We start from the raw sequence: 16,491 nt of genomic DNA, 5'->3' as shown, positions 1-16,491 counted from the left end.
CAGGGGACCAAGGACGTCATGAAGGAGGTTATTTTTTGCTTGTTTCTGTAATTTTAATTTTTTTATATAACTTTTAAAATAAAGCGAATGTCGAGAAAAGGAAACGTTCACTAAGTTACTATGTTCAGTGCGCTCAGTGCATTTACTTTGTTTGTTTACGTAATTGTATTTTGAGCTACGTCAATGCTAAGATCCTTCTATGGATCGCCGTCAATGGCTGCCTTCGTGTTCTGCAGTAAAGCGAACCGAGAGACATTAGGGACTTTTAATCTTTTTTAACAGAGCCCCACCCCCAAACACCCAAATCTGTCCGTCTTGCGGGGAAATGACATCACGTAACCTACCTACCAATTCATTGTCGCTGCTAAATTTAGAGGCGAAGTATAGTGGACGTCGCGTCACTTGTACATCAGTTCAGTTAGTTCAGTTTTACCAGTAAATTTACAGTGGATATTGACGTCACTCTAGGTGTGCACCAAGTCAGTTCGCCGCTATATTTAGCGGGAAATTGATGTCACGTGGTTATGCGCCAAGTTAGTTTCCAGAGTAAATAGACGCAACGTGTACTACGCGCCAAGTCAGTGACGTCACACGACCTAAAGACAAATTCAGTTTCCCCTTAAGATGTTGCGGGTGAATTCATAACGATATGGGTCCCTCCCCTAAACACTGTTATAATACCTTCTAACCACAATTAAACAATGTTTCGTTGAAAACTGCATTCCACGGATTATATGGCCTTGGACATAAAGGTTCCAGCCAGTTCTGCGAAATGTAGGCATTACCTCCTCCATAGGCCTGGCCGTAACCGCCGCTTCCCTTCAGTCGCACCAGCTCGCGATTTGTTTCGCAATCCAGAGACAACTCAATGAGCTCGACCATCATGGTAGAGTTGAACTTGTACAGCTTCACGTCCCGGTCGAGGATCAGTTGGGTCATCCCGTTGGTCTGACGGATCTCGCGGTCGTGCTTCCACAGGACGACGAGTGCGGTTGTTTCTGCGCGAGGGGCACCATGGATGTACAACTTGCTCGGGAAGATGACAGGTGGTAGCCACTAAAGGAGCTGCGCCTAGGGCGGCACATGGTTCTCTGGTCTGCAAGTGGGCGCCGCCATTCTGGTGCTAAGTGCAGAGAAGGCGCAACTGTCGATTTTTTCCACCATTAAAACAAAAAAGCGACTCCCTCAGCTTTAGACACGGTGGTGGGAAGCTCATGGGATATTGTTTTGCTCTTTCCTGAGCTGTTTTAACATTCCCGGAGGCCGGAAAGACGTCGTTTATTTTTGCAATTTCAAACAAAAGCTTTACATAACTGGATTAGTATCGTCATGTGGGAGAGTTGCTTCATGGTAAACGGAAATAAACAGCGCGCACAATTAGACAAGGACGAAGGGAAGATGCGTACAACGCAAGCGTTGGACTCACAACAAATACATTTATTGAAAAAAAGACCAACGATGTAAACCGCACTATCGCTACAGTACTTGTCAAGAGCGCATACGCGTCTCAAGAGCACGTGTATGCAGTAACAAAAGAGGGGCAAGATGTATCCCTCAGTCAGACATCGGGTTTTCTTCAGAAAAAAAAAAAAAGAAATTGCCTATCTTGACACGTGCTGAAGCGATAGTGCTGTTTACATCCTTGGTGTTATTTCAATAACTGTTTAGCTGTGAGTCCAGCGCTTGTGTTGTACGCATCTTCCCTTCGTCCTTGTCTATTTTTGCAACCTGTTCATCTCCGTTTACATAACTGGCAACTATGATTTTCAACACCAAGCTGGCTGAAGTTTGTGCCTGGAACGCGTCTCCAACTGAAGAGTTAACCACGTGCAAAAAAAGTGGTTCCTCGATTTTCGCCCGATGACGTCGTGTCATGCTGTCGCAAGTCGCGACACTGGAGGCGTCCCAACAGCTGTAGCGTAGTGGCAGACGCCTGTTCTGCTGTGTGTCGGTCTCCTGTGTGGCAGTCCGCGGAAGCGTCAGCAGCCAGAAGTGGGACGCCGCGACGACAGCGACGCACGCGTTCGCTCGTGGTTTTCGCCGTAGCACTTCTATGGCTAACCTGCGAGGACCGCGACCTCCGACAGCATCACACTATCGGCTTCTGTGACGTCATTTGTTAGCACTTCGGGGCACCTTTCGATGTACGGGCGGCATAGGACGCTAAACACAACCGGTCGGAGACGCGCTCCAGGCACGATAGCCGAAGTGACGTTACTCCGAAGCGTAGATGACTTCGCTGTTGTGGTACCGTGGGTTGTTGCTCGTCTCGCGCAACGAAGTTTTCGTTGCTCGGAAATCCGGTAATAGAAATGTTGAAAAAGACTCGCATGAAAGCATGAAAAACCTAAGCAATGTGGCCACACTGCTAATACATCGTACAAAAGACAACCTTTGGACATTGTCTAAAACTTTTTTTTTTCATGCATGACGGTTTTTTTAACATACGTCATACCAAAGCTGCGTGCAGACATGTTCGAGGCAAATATATGTATAAAGCAGACCCGCTTAACTCGAACATGCTTAATTCCAACATGCTTGACGCGTATCTGCAGATATTTCCTTCATCATGTATGCAGAGAAACTCGCGTGTTTTTTTTTTTGTTTTTTTTTTTTGTATGATGTGCGATAAGTTAGGCTATACGGCTTAAAAGGGCATTGCGACGGTTTTTGGAAACTTTCCTAAAATACCGCTCGCAATTGGACCCTGACGTTTATAACCTGTGAAACACGCGTTAGTTTTTCTCCCTACGCAATAATAGACGATGAAAAACAAAACAATATTAGCGCTAAGCTTTTTAGCTCGCAGCCAGAACAAGCGTCCACGTGCTCTGAGCCGATTATAGGCAGCCGATGTTTATCATAGCCGCGCGCTGTGCTTGGCAAAGCACATGACGCGTGCCGGGTTCCAGATATTGTTATGGTTCAGCTATTGTCGGTCATTGCAGCCATTGGACACGAGGCACTACCAGAATGCTTGTCGAGCCACCGACTATCACGAGTCCGACTCGAGTGCTCTAGCCATGCTCAGGACCAGAGTATCAGTCGCATTCAAATATCATCACTCGGAGGAATATATGCGAAGACTGTCACCTCGGACCCACATCGTTAAGTATTGCAAAAGTGAGATTAAAAAAAAAAAAAAGCTCGCTTTCTTTTTTTTTTTTTTTTTGCAGCCTTTGTTTCTAGGAACAGGGGAATTTATGTGCCGTTTGGCGCGGCTTCAAAACCTGAAAACGCCGGTGCATCCTATGGAACAGTTAATGCTTTCGCATTAAAAAAGTAATGAAACGAAATGACTCTGTCTGAACTAGGCAGTCTGTCCCTTTTTGGGACAACGCTTCTAAACAATGTCACTTTTCCGTCGAGAGGAATTGCAGTTCGAAATTCATACTCGGTAAAAGGCTGTGAGGACAGAGACGTGACAGGCTTGATAAAGTTGCTTAACTTACCCTCGCTGATGTCACAACTGCAGTATTTTGGAAGCGATACCATGTATTCCAAGGAAATAAACCCCTTCTCATTGCGCAGGGTTGAGGTAGCTCTCAAAACTCCACAAAACTTTCTTTCACCTGACCCTGCACATACAAAAAGAAGTATTTTCTGATTAGTTATTGTCTGCTTCCACCGTAAACTTTCATAAAACATGCTTTGATTATAGAGCTCACAGAGCAGCGGTGATCTACAGCATTGATGGGCACTCGAAATTGATATCATCAAAATAGGTTGTCCTAATGCCCGAGTCCCACTAGAGCGGCAAGCAAACAAATTGTCAGCCTTTCTACTCTGGTGAAGAAGGAAGACCAGCGAAAGTTGTACTATGTTGGGAATGAAGTATTTATATATGTAAGGATTAAGGAGTGATTGGGTAATTGGTTATTTGAAAAATTAAAATATGAGACATATATATATATATATAACGATCAGGGGTTATTTATTTTGTAACCACACTGACAATGGCCTTTTGATTGCTGCCATAGGGTGTACGCTGACGGCAGGCATGTTCTTCGTAAAGACGAGGTCTATATATATATATATACAGTTCTGATGCCTGGTCGTGGTTCGTTCACACACGCAAGCCCGAAGCGCTCGAGCATAAACGAAGTGAACCACTTTTTCTTCTGGCGCGCATTGTCAACTTTACAGGCACCCGTCACTACGGCAGACGTGTCGTCGCCGAGCATGACCCAGCCGAAGACGTCCATCATGAATGCTTCAATGTCTCTCTTGGGCGTCGCGTAGGGAGGGGGACGTACACGACGGCGACCACCGGACCATTTCGTACCTTGACAGAAAAGCTGGAAAGATTGCCGCCATCTATGAGTGAAGGCGGCCACCAGATTGGTTGTCTGATTGCCACTTTCGCTCATAGATTGCGGTAGCTGTTCAAAGTTTTGTGCAGTTTTGTGTCGACATTTATTTGGTACCGGCCACGAAACTGGGGAAACTAGCCCTTAAGAGCTCCGCTGCAAAGCAACGCACACGGAAAAGCCTCCAATACATGCAGCAGGTTCGCGATGGTACCTTTGGTTGGCGCTTAGTCGTTTGGCGGTCGTGAAGTAAGCACGAGTGATTGCAAGCATGCCAAAGATACCCTTGCGTGCATGATGCTCGTGTTTGATCATAGCCTCCTTTATTCTACAAAGCCTGTCGAACCAAGAAACAATCTGGTTTGAGGTTTGTCGCTGTCGGTTCTTTCTGTTTGTTTCTCTCGCGGAACTCGAGCATAAGACGAAATTGACGGAGGCTGGAAAACATACCGTATTCTCGACTCCAACATTACGGGCGGCATCTACTGGAGAAACACTGAACTAAACAAAACAAAACCTTTCACAATTTCTGCTCGTCTCTTGTGGCTTCTGGAATTACATGATGTCGCCGGTTGGCGCAACGGAACAATTGTTCCGGTGACCCTGGTGTTACTATAGTATAAGCGTGCTGCCCAGGTCACTCTGAACGCAACCTATACGCCACCGCATAAGTCAGACATTGTGGGTTTATTAACATTCATCAGCACCTCAGTCTTTTTATCGCTTCCCCGAAGAAGTTCAAGTCTCTTGAAGCTCGCTCAGGCCAACATATATCGCTGCAGGTTCGAAACGTCGTGAACAAATATCGGAGGCAAACCATTTTGAGTTCAATGCTTGCCTGCTGAAACCCGAGCGTTGTGCGTGCTGAGCTGGCATACAATCTAAGAAAAAATGGAGGAAAAAGGTATTTCCTCCCTTCTACTGACGCGCCCCCAAACGGACACCAGAAAAAGGGAGGAAATAGGCGTTTCTCTCCTTCTCCAGGCAGACGGAAGAAAGTTTCCGTAATCCCGACTCATCTTCTTTTGAAATCGTGCTTCGAGCAGGTCGCGCACGTTGTTTAATAAACGTTGTTGAGTTGAATGATCTAGAGCGGCAGCGAAGGCCGCCTGTAATTCCGTCTCCCAGTCCGAACGTGCAGAACATTTTCGTTGCATTGACGTTTTTACCACTAATTTTATCAAACGAGCAAACGAAACCGTTAGAAACAGCGAAGTTCCGGAGCAGTGCCAGCAGCGCTACGTACACTGCAGGCAAAGATAGCCATCTCCGCAATGTAGAACCCACGCACCACCATGCGGACCACGATGAACGATGAGCCCACAGTGGATGTGCCCACGTTGACAACGTTATGAAAATCGCGGAATCTGCGTCCAAGACAGACAGGTTTTGCTGCCGCTTGCCTGGGTGCCTTCTGTGCTGAGTTCGGTTCTGTTTTCCGATGCCGAGTGCCAACCGGCAGTCAACGTGGTTCTGTATTTCTGCGCGTCAGCAACATAGCAGCAAGATGGTAGTGTTGTGTGTTGTGAAGAGACGACTGCGATTATCGCCGACGTGACCGTGTGACCGTGTGTTCGCGTATCAGTGGTGTATCAACAAGATGAGATGACGTAAACTGCCTGGCATTCATGCCGCTGGTCGGGCCGTGATCGGAGGGGGCGGGGTGTCGCAGGTTGACATTCCACTTTACATTAAAGAGTTTAAGACCACTTGAGGGATTAGGTGCAATCGATCCACGTGCGGATAGTCGTGTTGGAACGCTGGTCTGAACAGTAAGCTCCAATTGTACAGTGGCCAATGTGACTGTCGGTTGTCTCGTCCCCGAGAGCGATTGCGCTCTGGGGAAACGACTGAACAGTATGAAAATATGACGGAAAGTACGTATATTTAGTTTGCAAGTTTAGCATTAAGATTGTAGCTAAAATCGGCAAAAAAAAGCTATCCTTTATTTTTTTGTTTAAATATACTATTGTTCCTGGAGAAACTGCCCTCCAAGTGGCGCGCTAGGATGAGCGCTAGAAGTTTTCGAGCTCGCCACGGCGTAGCTCCGTACGCTTAACACCTGCCGCAAGTCGCGGCTTTGACTGCATTCGAGTTGATCTTAAAGCGATTTCGCTGCCCATGAGGCATCACTTCCAGCTAAGGGAATATCCGCTCTACAGAGATTCATTCAAAACGACAATTGCAGCCGTGCGCGAACAGCGCAAATAAAATAGAGAAGCAAACACTGCAATAAAAATACTGGCTACGACGGGCCGTGCACGGAAGCAAGCGTAAGGCCACTTGGAACCGCACTGGAACGGCTTGATTCATTGGCTTTCAAATAATTACGGCATGAGCGTTTACATTTTACTTAGTGATTGATCCCTGAGCCGTTTAAAATACTCTCTGAGGTATGACATTGCTGAAAAAAAATAAACATGCTGGGAATATGCTTTATTGCTTAGGCGGTCACTGAGGAATTCCGTACGTTTAAAACGACAAGTGTAAAAGGCGGAAACGCAGAGCTCGGAAGTAGTGATCGTATTAGTGTGCCGTCATATTGATGTTTGTATGTGCCGTGTATGTGTATGCGATCAATGTACACGTTCAGCTGATGCTTGTAGTGTGCGTAACTCATGTGTATAATAAAGGTTCCAAAAGCGCAATGGTGGCGTGATGAAATGAAAATGTTTTTTTCTAGAACATGAATTGGGCGGTACCTAGCGTCACCTAGCATAGCTACTTGCAATTATTCTGCTTGACCCTGCTTGTGGTGACAAGTAATTTAACCTTCTTTCACGCTACGGGGTAATTTCTGGTTACCGTGCAACAGCGGCTCCGAGTTCGGTCTTTTGAGAGCGGATTTTGGTTTCGCGAATCGGTTTACCATTCATCTGTGATGTGCAGTTGACGAAGGAAATGTGACTCGAGGAATAGAAAATGTAAGACGTAAAGTGCGCGAAGTAACTGGGTATCGGTTGTTTCCGTTTAACATCGCAATGCTGACGATGAGAAGACTGAGTAACGGCTTTTCAAACGCAAATTTCTTTACCTGCGGGGGGAAGCTGGCTTTGGAAATAAACATGGTTCGCGGAAAGCTCGTGGTACGCTTTTATTTGCTTCCCCTCTCGTCCCCTACAGCAGTAGCGTCCTCGTTAAGCCTTATTGAGCTCAATTTGCTCGATTCGGGGCCGCCATAATGAGATGCAGTTGACGGAGGAACTTTTCTCCCCTGCTTTAGGGACGAAAGTTTCTCCCTTTCTAAATTAACATAGGTTACACAACCGTTCTTCCCATCAGAGAGGAATATAGATAGCTTTTTTTCTAAGAGTGCATTGCACGGCACGACCTGTCTAGAATCGACATATTTGCCCGATAAGGGCGGCCCCTATAAGTCGCTGGAGTCGCGAAGAATCACTGACAGAATCAAAACGGCAGGAAGGAGTTTCCGTTCTTCCGCCTCCGGCGCCAGCTTGTGCCGGAGGCCTGGCATTGCAGGGAGTCGCCCTGCAGTTCTCATCCTGTGATTTTCCGGACGCAAGTTCGTCTGCTTCTTTTTGCACGGGTTGTGGTGACGTCAGAAAGACGCCCAGCTCTGATTGGCTCTGAATGAAGGATAGTAGGTAGACCTCAAAGCAACCTGCACCGATGTCTACCCACCATTTTTTGATCGGACACAATCAGAGCTGGGCGCCTTTCTGATGTCACCACAACCCCTGCAAAAGGAGCAGACGAACTTTCGCTTTATATAGAAGAAAAGACCTGGGCCTCTCTTACTCAAGCGTCATCACTAGCAGGGCCGATTAGTCTTTTGCAGCGTCTCACAACGAGCCAAATGCTGACGCTCGGTGACGCCAAAGTGCAAGCGTCTACTGCTTTGTGGCGTGCGCTCTGGAAGCTTCAGTGTGGTTGCCGCTCGAGGCGAGTCGGGGGATTTACTAAACCCGGAGTCGCACTGCTCATACCATCATACAAAAGGCAGTCTGCAAACACGAGTCACCGCAATATCCGTGGTTCGAACGTCGCGTGGCAAGTGTCTCCATGCAGTCACTGCCATGCGGCATTCGAAGCAAAAATCTCGCGGTGCCTCGCTTTCGAATCTGTGTGCTCACTGCCTCTCGTATGGTGTATGGCCAGTGTGACCCGGGCCTTTAGCCTTTCCGGTGTGCTATTTAATGTCGCAAAATTGGGTACAGTTATTTTAAAATCGAGAAGTTAAAATGATGTCAGAACCAAAATTTAAACATATTCGCGCTCTCAGTGCCGTGACGTCGGTGAAGGGCCGGCTTATTGCAGGGCGGGCGGGCAGTCTAAAAATGAAAATGGACTATGTTAAGCCTTTGTTTCGCGCTGCTGCACGGATGCTGGAGCGAGCTTCCAAAGCAATTATTTGACAGCATTAAACTGCTCGTAATCATTGGAGAACAGAATCTACAGTCCTAAGAGTGAACGCCCACCTTCTGGAGACGTCACTTTTCCGTTGTCGCCAGTAGAGACTTTCAAGTTGAAAAATACGGTGATGACAAAATAAATTTAATACCTTCGGCAAAAAAATTATTTTGGCCATATATATAGGTTACTAGTTCAGCGATATTTTTTGTGTGTTGTGCGAATGTTCAAACAAATCGATGACCATGAAGAAAACGCTGGAGTACTTTGAGTGTGACAAACAAGCTATTCTAATGACTTAAGGAGGTAGCTTCAGTGGTTCCTATCATATATTTTTCGTCATTTCAAATAGAACTTCAAGAAGACTACAATTATGGCTTACCTTTCACGAATTGAGATAAGTGGAGGAGAGCAGCTGTAAGAGACAGAAACGGATGGGTAATATAATGGAATTATAGTAACCACAACAAATGCTATTATTCACATGTTTTTTGTACAAATTGGGCAATGCGCTATTTCCAGTTTGGCGAAATTACACTCGCTAGGTTTAGACCTATCTCGGTCAACGTCGGACGACCCTGCGCCGCGGCTTTTTTTTTTTTTTTTTTTGCGATAAATTCAGTTGCTCATTTTATGTACTCACGTCGTAGCCCATCTACGACGCAACGTTTACGTACGGTGGTTGTTAATGATTAAATACAAATTTCTATGACTTCCGTTCGTTCGCTATCTGAGGAGTGGCCGTTGAAGGCGCATCATGGAATCAAAATAGGCAATATGATTATTTCATTATAATGATTTTAACTTATTGTTCTATTGTGACTTTTTTACTAAGACACTTTTAATATGTCAAATTTAATGATTCTTCAAGAATGATTGCTCCAATGTCCTTGCTCTATTATAATAATTAAGATATACGTTCATTCGTAGATTAACCTTTAAGCCTAACCGTTTTACTATACGTGTTTGACTACGATCCTTTTAATATTACCAATTTTGTGTATAGTTCTATAAATACTGTTTCAATATGCATTGAAACCATTCCAATAGAATAACCTATATGGATCATTACCGCAGCCAGCATGAATGAAGTGAACTAAAATTTGCCAGAATCACTTAAAGAAGATTTAAGATTTTCTTCAGGTGAAGGTGGCGACGGCCCTCCAACGTTTTTCTGGACGCCAACAAAAATTATTGTTCTCGCGAAATTTCGCGATCAGTTTGAACATACCTCTTTTTAACGTTCTTTGGCTACGTGACCGGCTAGATGTTGAATCGTTCTTTGGCTAGCTGTTCGGCATTTCGTGAAGACTAGATAAAAGCGTGGCCCTGTGGGGGCGGGGGGCCAAGAGGCCATCGCTGTAAAAGAGCGTTTGCACCAGGCGGGAATCGATTCCAGATCATTGAAATTATTAAGCGAGTGTATTTTCAGCATCGCCGTGAGTTTTCACTTCCTTATTGTTATAATTTGAAAGTGAGGCGCTATTATTAACGTGAAATGTTCTTTGTATAGGAGTTCGGCATTCGTGAAGCCCAGATAAAAGCGTGGCCGCGAGACTTGACACTGATCGGTTGACGGGTGAGAGCTAGGAGCAGTGACGTGCTCGACGCTGATTGATTAACAGGGAAGTTATGTAACCAGAGGGGTAGGGGAGGTCATGTGACCCAGGCGAGGAGGAGCTCGACCACCTGTGCATACTGAGGGAGGAAATCTTCAGGGTATGAAAGGCTCTGGAAGACCACCAAGTTTCTCAGCACGATGAGCGGTAGTATCGCTTACTTTCAGGAACAACTATCAAGTGTACACATGGTGCGCGTTAAGCTATTTAACGAAGAGCACAGTGGACGTAGGCGTCTAGCCTCTAGAAACTCGGAGTACCGCTAAACATTTGTAATGTAAGAACGCTTCACCTACGCAACACAGTTGCCCAGCAATTTTCTAAATGGGTGCAGTCTAGTAGCTGCTGCACTGATTATTCGAGTCAGCCCATGGGCTCCGAGATTCTTGGCGCACAATGCTCTCCTCCGGTCTAGTGCTACTAAATATGCTGTGCTTCAGAGTATCGACACTTGGCCATATTGTGTCTTAAATCATGGTTGCCAGTTATCTGAAGCTTTATCTGAAATCACAGGAAACGCTTTTCCGCCCTCCACGAATGTTTAAACACCTCGCGACAGAGCAAAGCAATATTACATGACCTTCCAAGCATCGGATCTAACGCTGAGGAAGTCGCACTTTTGAATCATGACGATCGGCAGTTGCGTCTGCTCTGCATACGATCCAAAATGGCGGCGCCCACAAGAATATCGGGGAACGGAGTGCCGATACTCTAAGAGCAGCTCATTTAGTGGCTTTAATTCGGCCATTTGATTCATCAAGAGGGTCTGACATAAAGAAAAAAAAATGGTTCGATGCTCTTTCCGCAGCGCGGTGGCACGAGGTACAAAGACAAAAATCCTCATCATTGTGGCTGCTTGGCTAGCAGCCCAGATAAAAAGACGCTCGTTTGCCCTAATTATACTCGTTGCTCCCCACCACAAAAAAAAACAAAAAAAAACATTACTTTTTCATGTATGCGATAGTTTGATGCGCCTCTAATACCGGGAAAGATATAAAATAAATGCTCTCCTATTATTTCAGACAAACTGCGTGTCCCATTATTTTGGCCAGAAAATAGTAGCGAGTCAATAGCGGGTCTCAATAAGGTTTCTGACCTAAAAATACGCCATTTTCGTTGTGCGATTTAGCGGGCTAAACGTCATGCTCATTATTCCTTCGGAGATTGCTTTACTAAATAGGAGGTAAGAGGACTTCGAGACCTCTTATCTCATCATATGCTTAAGACTTTAAATTACACCATTTTTTTCTTTTGTTGATATCCTTATTTATTTAGTTTTACACATCGTTTTCGTTCTGTCGTCTTTAATCTTTCTCTCAAGTGTTCCTAAAACGTCATCTCAACATAACTTTGTTATTGGCAGGGCTTTCACGGCTTCGGCCCTTTCGCCGCTGTGAAATTTTGTGCGACAACTTCTCCCCACAGTTGCTGGTGTCCAGGGTCGGTTTGCTAGAAACCCCGTTTTTGCAAATGCTGGGCGAAAGAAAGCACTGCCACAGCCAGTGCGCTAACGAGCCTCGACACTTGCAGCGTTAACGAAATTGCGAGGTCTATACCACGTACAAAGAATTCAAGTTTGAGACCAGTTTTTTCCCTCCCCCCCTCCCCTTGTTTTCCTGAAAGCACCACCTTAATTGGCAACGACTCCTCTATTCTCAATGCGCCCCCCTAATCCCCTCTCGCCTAAAACGTTTCACCCCCCCCCCCCCTCCCCTTAATTTTAATCCCTGGGGAAACCCCGGTCTGAGATGGTGATGTCGGCTTCTTATCAACACCGTCTTGTGGAGCTTTCGGAGAGGCAGCGTTATGGACTCCTTCTGCTTGGCAAACGAGCGTTTGGAAAGGCCGGAGGAGAGCCTTGCGCGCAAAGAATCTCGGAGGTTGTGGTCAGCCATCGCTCGGGCACGTGCTCCGGCCATGTTCTAGACACAAGGGTTGCGTGGTCATTCGGCGTGAACACGGCTCAGCTCGCGTCGAAAACAAAAACCGCATGAGCGTTCGGTAAGCACTCCCATCCAATCACAGGTCCCGTACCCACGGATGGAGGGACGATAACGGCTGTACCCTTTATATAAGGCGGTAGCTTGCGCCACCTAGCCTAGTAGTATGTCACTTAATTCTCCCTAGATAATTTCCACCAGTCTTCCGATCCTCCTCCTCGTCATTAAAATCACTTGCGGTCGCCAAAAAATCGGCGACCGCCAGTGTTGCTTGATGTACTTTCGAAAAGTGTTTATTGAACACCGACACAGAGAAACTGTGCCATCCGACCTAGTAAATAGCACCTAGCCTGCTTCGATACGAGCTAGCATAATTCGTAAGTTTTAAATAACTATAACGTTCCGTGTTTCCACTAAATACCAGTAAACACCTGAAAACTAACCCCCTAGCTAGTTACATCAAAATAGGTAAAAGCCTGAAAACTCAGACTTGGAGCTATATTAAAAAAAGGAAAAACCTAAACTGCATGGGGGAAAAAAGTACTTATTTCCAGGTTTATTTTTTCGTCGACCCCGAACACAACCCCTACTGAACTGTCCCGCGAGGCTGCTGCTTTCCTCGAGATCTCCCACCTCATTTCGTTATCCGGTATCCTTGATACTAAATCGCCAAAGTGCCAGTGTTTATCTTCGCTTGTTCAATTTTCATGGGGCAACTTTGAGAACAAAATTTCCAAACAAGTGCCAGCATCCTGCTTCCCAACTGGCTGAAGTCTGGCACTTCTGCAGGTGTGTGGCAGATTAGAGACTGGTCATAGAATAACCTAAATAATGTACTTTGGCATTGTAAAGCCTGGAGTATAACTTTATTAGGCCCATGTTAGGCCCGTAAATTTCCAAACTTGAATCAAGTTGGGCGTTCCTCTGGCGTGCTGCCCATCGGTTATGTTCGCTTACCTGTGTCGCTTTCGCAGAGCTCTTCTTCAGTCAATTCATCTGTAGACTGATAGCACAGCGGGCAGGTCAATTGCATTGGAGAACAAAGGTCAAATTCAAACGGAACCTGTTCCCTCGAACCGTGGTATTGCCTGTGTGCAATAAAGGAGACGTAATCGCTTTAACAGAACTCCACGGAGGCTCTAAGGTGAACACTCGGCAAACAATTTCGCGAGATCGCCGGCCACCGCTATTGGTCAGCACGGCGCTGCGATTGACCATCGCCAAGGCCAACGCCAAGGTTCTGGCCAATCGCGGCTGTCAACAACCTTGCCGCATTTCTCTTGGAGTGTCCGACCTAGAACGCCTAGTTTGTCATCAATAGATGTGGAAACAGTCATCCCGTTGCTGGCACTTCGATCCCGCGGTCTTCTACATCACCGGGAAAAAGTCAAATAGAATGCCGAGCAATCGTGTGCAGTGACGTTTTGTCAAATGCAGTATATTTTTCTGGCAATCGATGACAATAAACCATGGAGAGGTTACTCACAAAACTATGTCGAATTACTTATGACGGAAAAAAGTATTTTCTCGCTCGAGCACGCCAAATTCTTCTAGACTTCTTTTTCCCATACGTCCTGACGCAGCCGACGATAAAGCTGATAGGGCCAATCAGGCAACATCAAAAGCGCACCATTGTGGTGTTCTTCGTGTTTTTGTAGGTGTTCTATTGTGGCTGAACCAATCATAAACAAAAGGTCGCTGAACCGATCATTGACAAAAAAAAAAAAAAGGCGTAGTGACTTCCGCTTTTACCGCTGCTTGACTGGTTCCATCTCGTAGTTTCGACTGCCTCTGTACTTCAAGGGACACTGACAGGGTATTTACGCTCGCCAGGGTTTTTATTTGTACATGACATATGAGAGCTCAACTACCCAGAACACAAATTGCGGCTCGAAATTTGTTTTCTTTCGGCCCGAAAACCGCCGATCAAGAACTGGCTGGTTTTAATCGTCCTCACTCTCTCCACCGTGGTCGCCTGCCGCTCTCCACGGTTTAGACACGCACACACCAAACATTATCAAAGTCGCGGGTTATCGAAGGCACACACTCAATATTAAAGATTAAAACAAACTATACCCATTTTTTGCGGCTTCTAGAAAGCTGCAAATGCGTTGGTTGAAAAAATAAAGTTGCACAGAGAACCGGGAGCACGTCAGAGTGTCAAACCGAAATTTGTATCGGTTCGATTCGGGTTCGAGTTCACGGCTTTAGGTTAAGTTCCGGTTCCGTTCCGGGGAGCCAAAATAACGGTTCAAACCGGTTCGAACCGTTTCTAACCTGTTTGAGCGTGTTTGAACCGGTTTGAACTATTAAATTCAGAATATGTTTTGCGCGCTGTTTTGCCTATAGGCACTATTTCCGCCGTGAGACGATAAACTATAGTGTATATTTTTTTGTCGCTCGTTCAAGCAGTGTATTTTTACTGGTGTCAAAAGTAAAAAAAAAAATTGCCTTATTTAATTTAGACGCGACACTATAAGAAAATTTAGATTAACATAGAAAACGTCCTGTTTATGCAAATCAACATTAGTTTCTTTATCTTGTTCTTATGTTCTTGATAAGGTGTTATTGACAAGATGCCGGTCAATTTAGTTTGCATATTAGCATCATTCATGCTATTTGATGATTTCTGTTAAAAAGAAGGAAGTAGTACTCCATGATCTGCTCGAGATGGCAGTTACTTGGTCACTTTAAGACGGTAATCGTCATAGTTCCGCCACGCGCCTCTGTGTACTTTGTTTTTGTCCAGTCCACATACGCATAAAATTGCTGCTCATCACGTAAAAGAGGCAATAGACAGTTTTAGTATAGCCTTGCTGGATCTTACGTACGCAATACGCAATAGTATAGCGTACACTAAAAAGGACCTGCTGGGACCGAATTTAGTTGTGCGTTACGTTTTCGACTGAACATGCACGCGCATGATCTTGGTTAAATGGACCTTTTCCGAGAAGCGTTCTGCGCACGCGCGAGCGCCCGATACCAAGCGGTGGAAGTCGGCACGAAAAATCGAGGAAATTCGGCATGAGGCTGTAGATCGACGAGTAGAACACGTAATTGCAGCATATATATAATTGTGTTACACAAAAAAAGAAAGTGGACGGAAAGAAAAACACGACGTTTGGGTGGACGCTACGGATTTCCCTCTTTAAAGTCGCGTTGTGCACGCGACGCAGCTCAGAGAGCGAAGCAACTGGTAGCGTAGCTCTCAGTATTGATTGGTAGCGCAGGTAGGTCACTTCCCCTATTTTTAGTTTGTGCAGCCACCGCCTGGTGCCGTCGGTATTTGGAAAAGGTCCATTTGCTAGAGCCGTAGAATTCCGTGTGCTTATAGCGCAACCATGCCCCTGCAAAGAAATATTGAAAAAGAAGAAGTGTCCAATCATTTTATTTCAGATTAGACCAAGCCACAGCTGCCTCGTCAAGCGCGCTTTTCTGCGGGGTACAGAGGCTACGAGTGCGTAGCCAAATTCGATCATGGAGCCTCCCTCAGTCGTCCCGTGGAAACGGCACCTATTATCAATGCTATCGCGGAATGAAATTCATGACCCTGACGTCTAGTGCATAGCGAGAACTTCGGCGATTTCTCTTAGAGTCGTTCGTCCGTCGGCGATGAACTGTGGGAATAGGCTTAGCGTCGAGCAGATCGCAGTGTCGACGTACACTGCGAGCGGCGAACATTTCCACTGTACACTCCAGCTGCAGGGCGATCTGATTCGACCGCGGTAGGTCCCAGAAAGAATCGCCGAGCTGAACACCACGCAATTTCACGTAACACAGAACTTCGAAAACACCACGTCGCCCTTGCTGCACCAGTCGAGGCAACCGCCATCTTGAAACTGGCGCTCTCGTTGGGTCCGAGATCTCTCGAGAGCGTCCCGCAAGGCCCGCTAGCCAGCAACGCAAAATCCCCAGCGTTTCGTGCGTACGCAATACGCTAGCCCTTCTATTGCGTTCTGTGCATGCGCACTGTCGACCCGCAATTTTCTTGCGTACGCAAAGCTATAGCGTACGGTCCACTAAAACTGTTTAATAACAAACTTCCATATGCTGAAAAATGTATTCATCTCTAAGGAACACATAGTTACTTAAATCAACTTCAAACTCAAACATTTGCTTGAGGCTCTCTTAAGTCATTGGTAGACATGCAGAGAGATTATAAAAGCGCCGGAAAAGTTTTGAAGAGCATCTTACAAAATATTTTGGGGGTGAGTTTACTTATGATGGATATCGCTACGTTAATCAGCCATT

The 16,491-nt window shown here is 45.9% G+C and overlaps 1 protein-coding gene across 1 annotated transcript in view; it reads right to left on the bottom strand.

Moving 5' to 3' along the window:
• The window catches only part of LOC115332229 (proline-rich extensin-like protein EPR1), a 56,084-nt gene extending 55,145 nt beyond the window's left edge, over nt 1–939 (bottom strand). The window contains exon 1 of the mRNA XM_040208885.1: nt 786–939. Coding sequence (XP_040064819.1) covers nt 786–939 — 154 coding nt within the window. The remainder of the gene's footprint in view (nt 1–785) is intronic.
• Between the last annotated feature and the right edge of the window lie 15,552 nt (nt 940–16,491).

The sequence above is a fragment of the Ixodes scapularis genome, unplaced genomic scaffold (assembly GCF_016920785.2).
Source record: "Ixodes scapularis isolate PalLabHiFi unplaced genomic scaffold, ASM1692078v2 PGA_scaffold11__112_contigs__length_91849675, whole genome shotgun sequence".
NCBI classification, from domain to species: domain Eukaryota; kingdom Metazoa; phylum Arthropoda; class Arachnida; order Ixodida; family Ixodidae; genus Ixodes; species Ixodes scapularis.
This window is presented reverse-complemented; position numbering and strand designations above follow the sequence as displayed.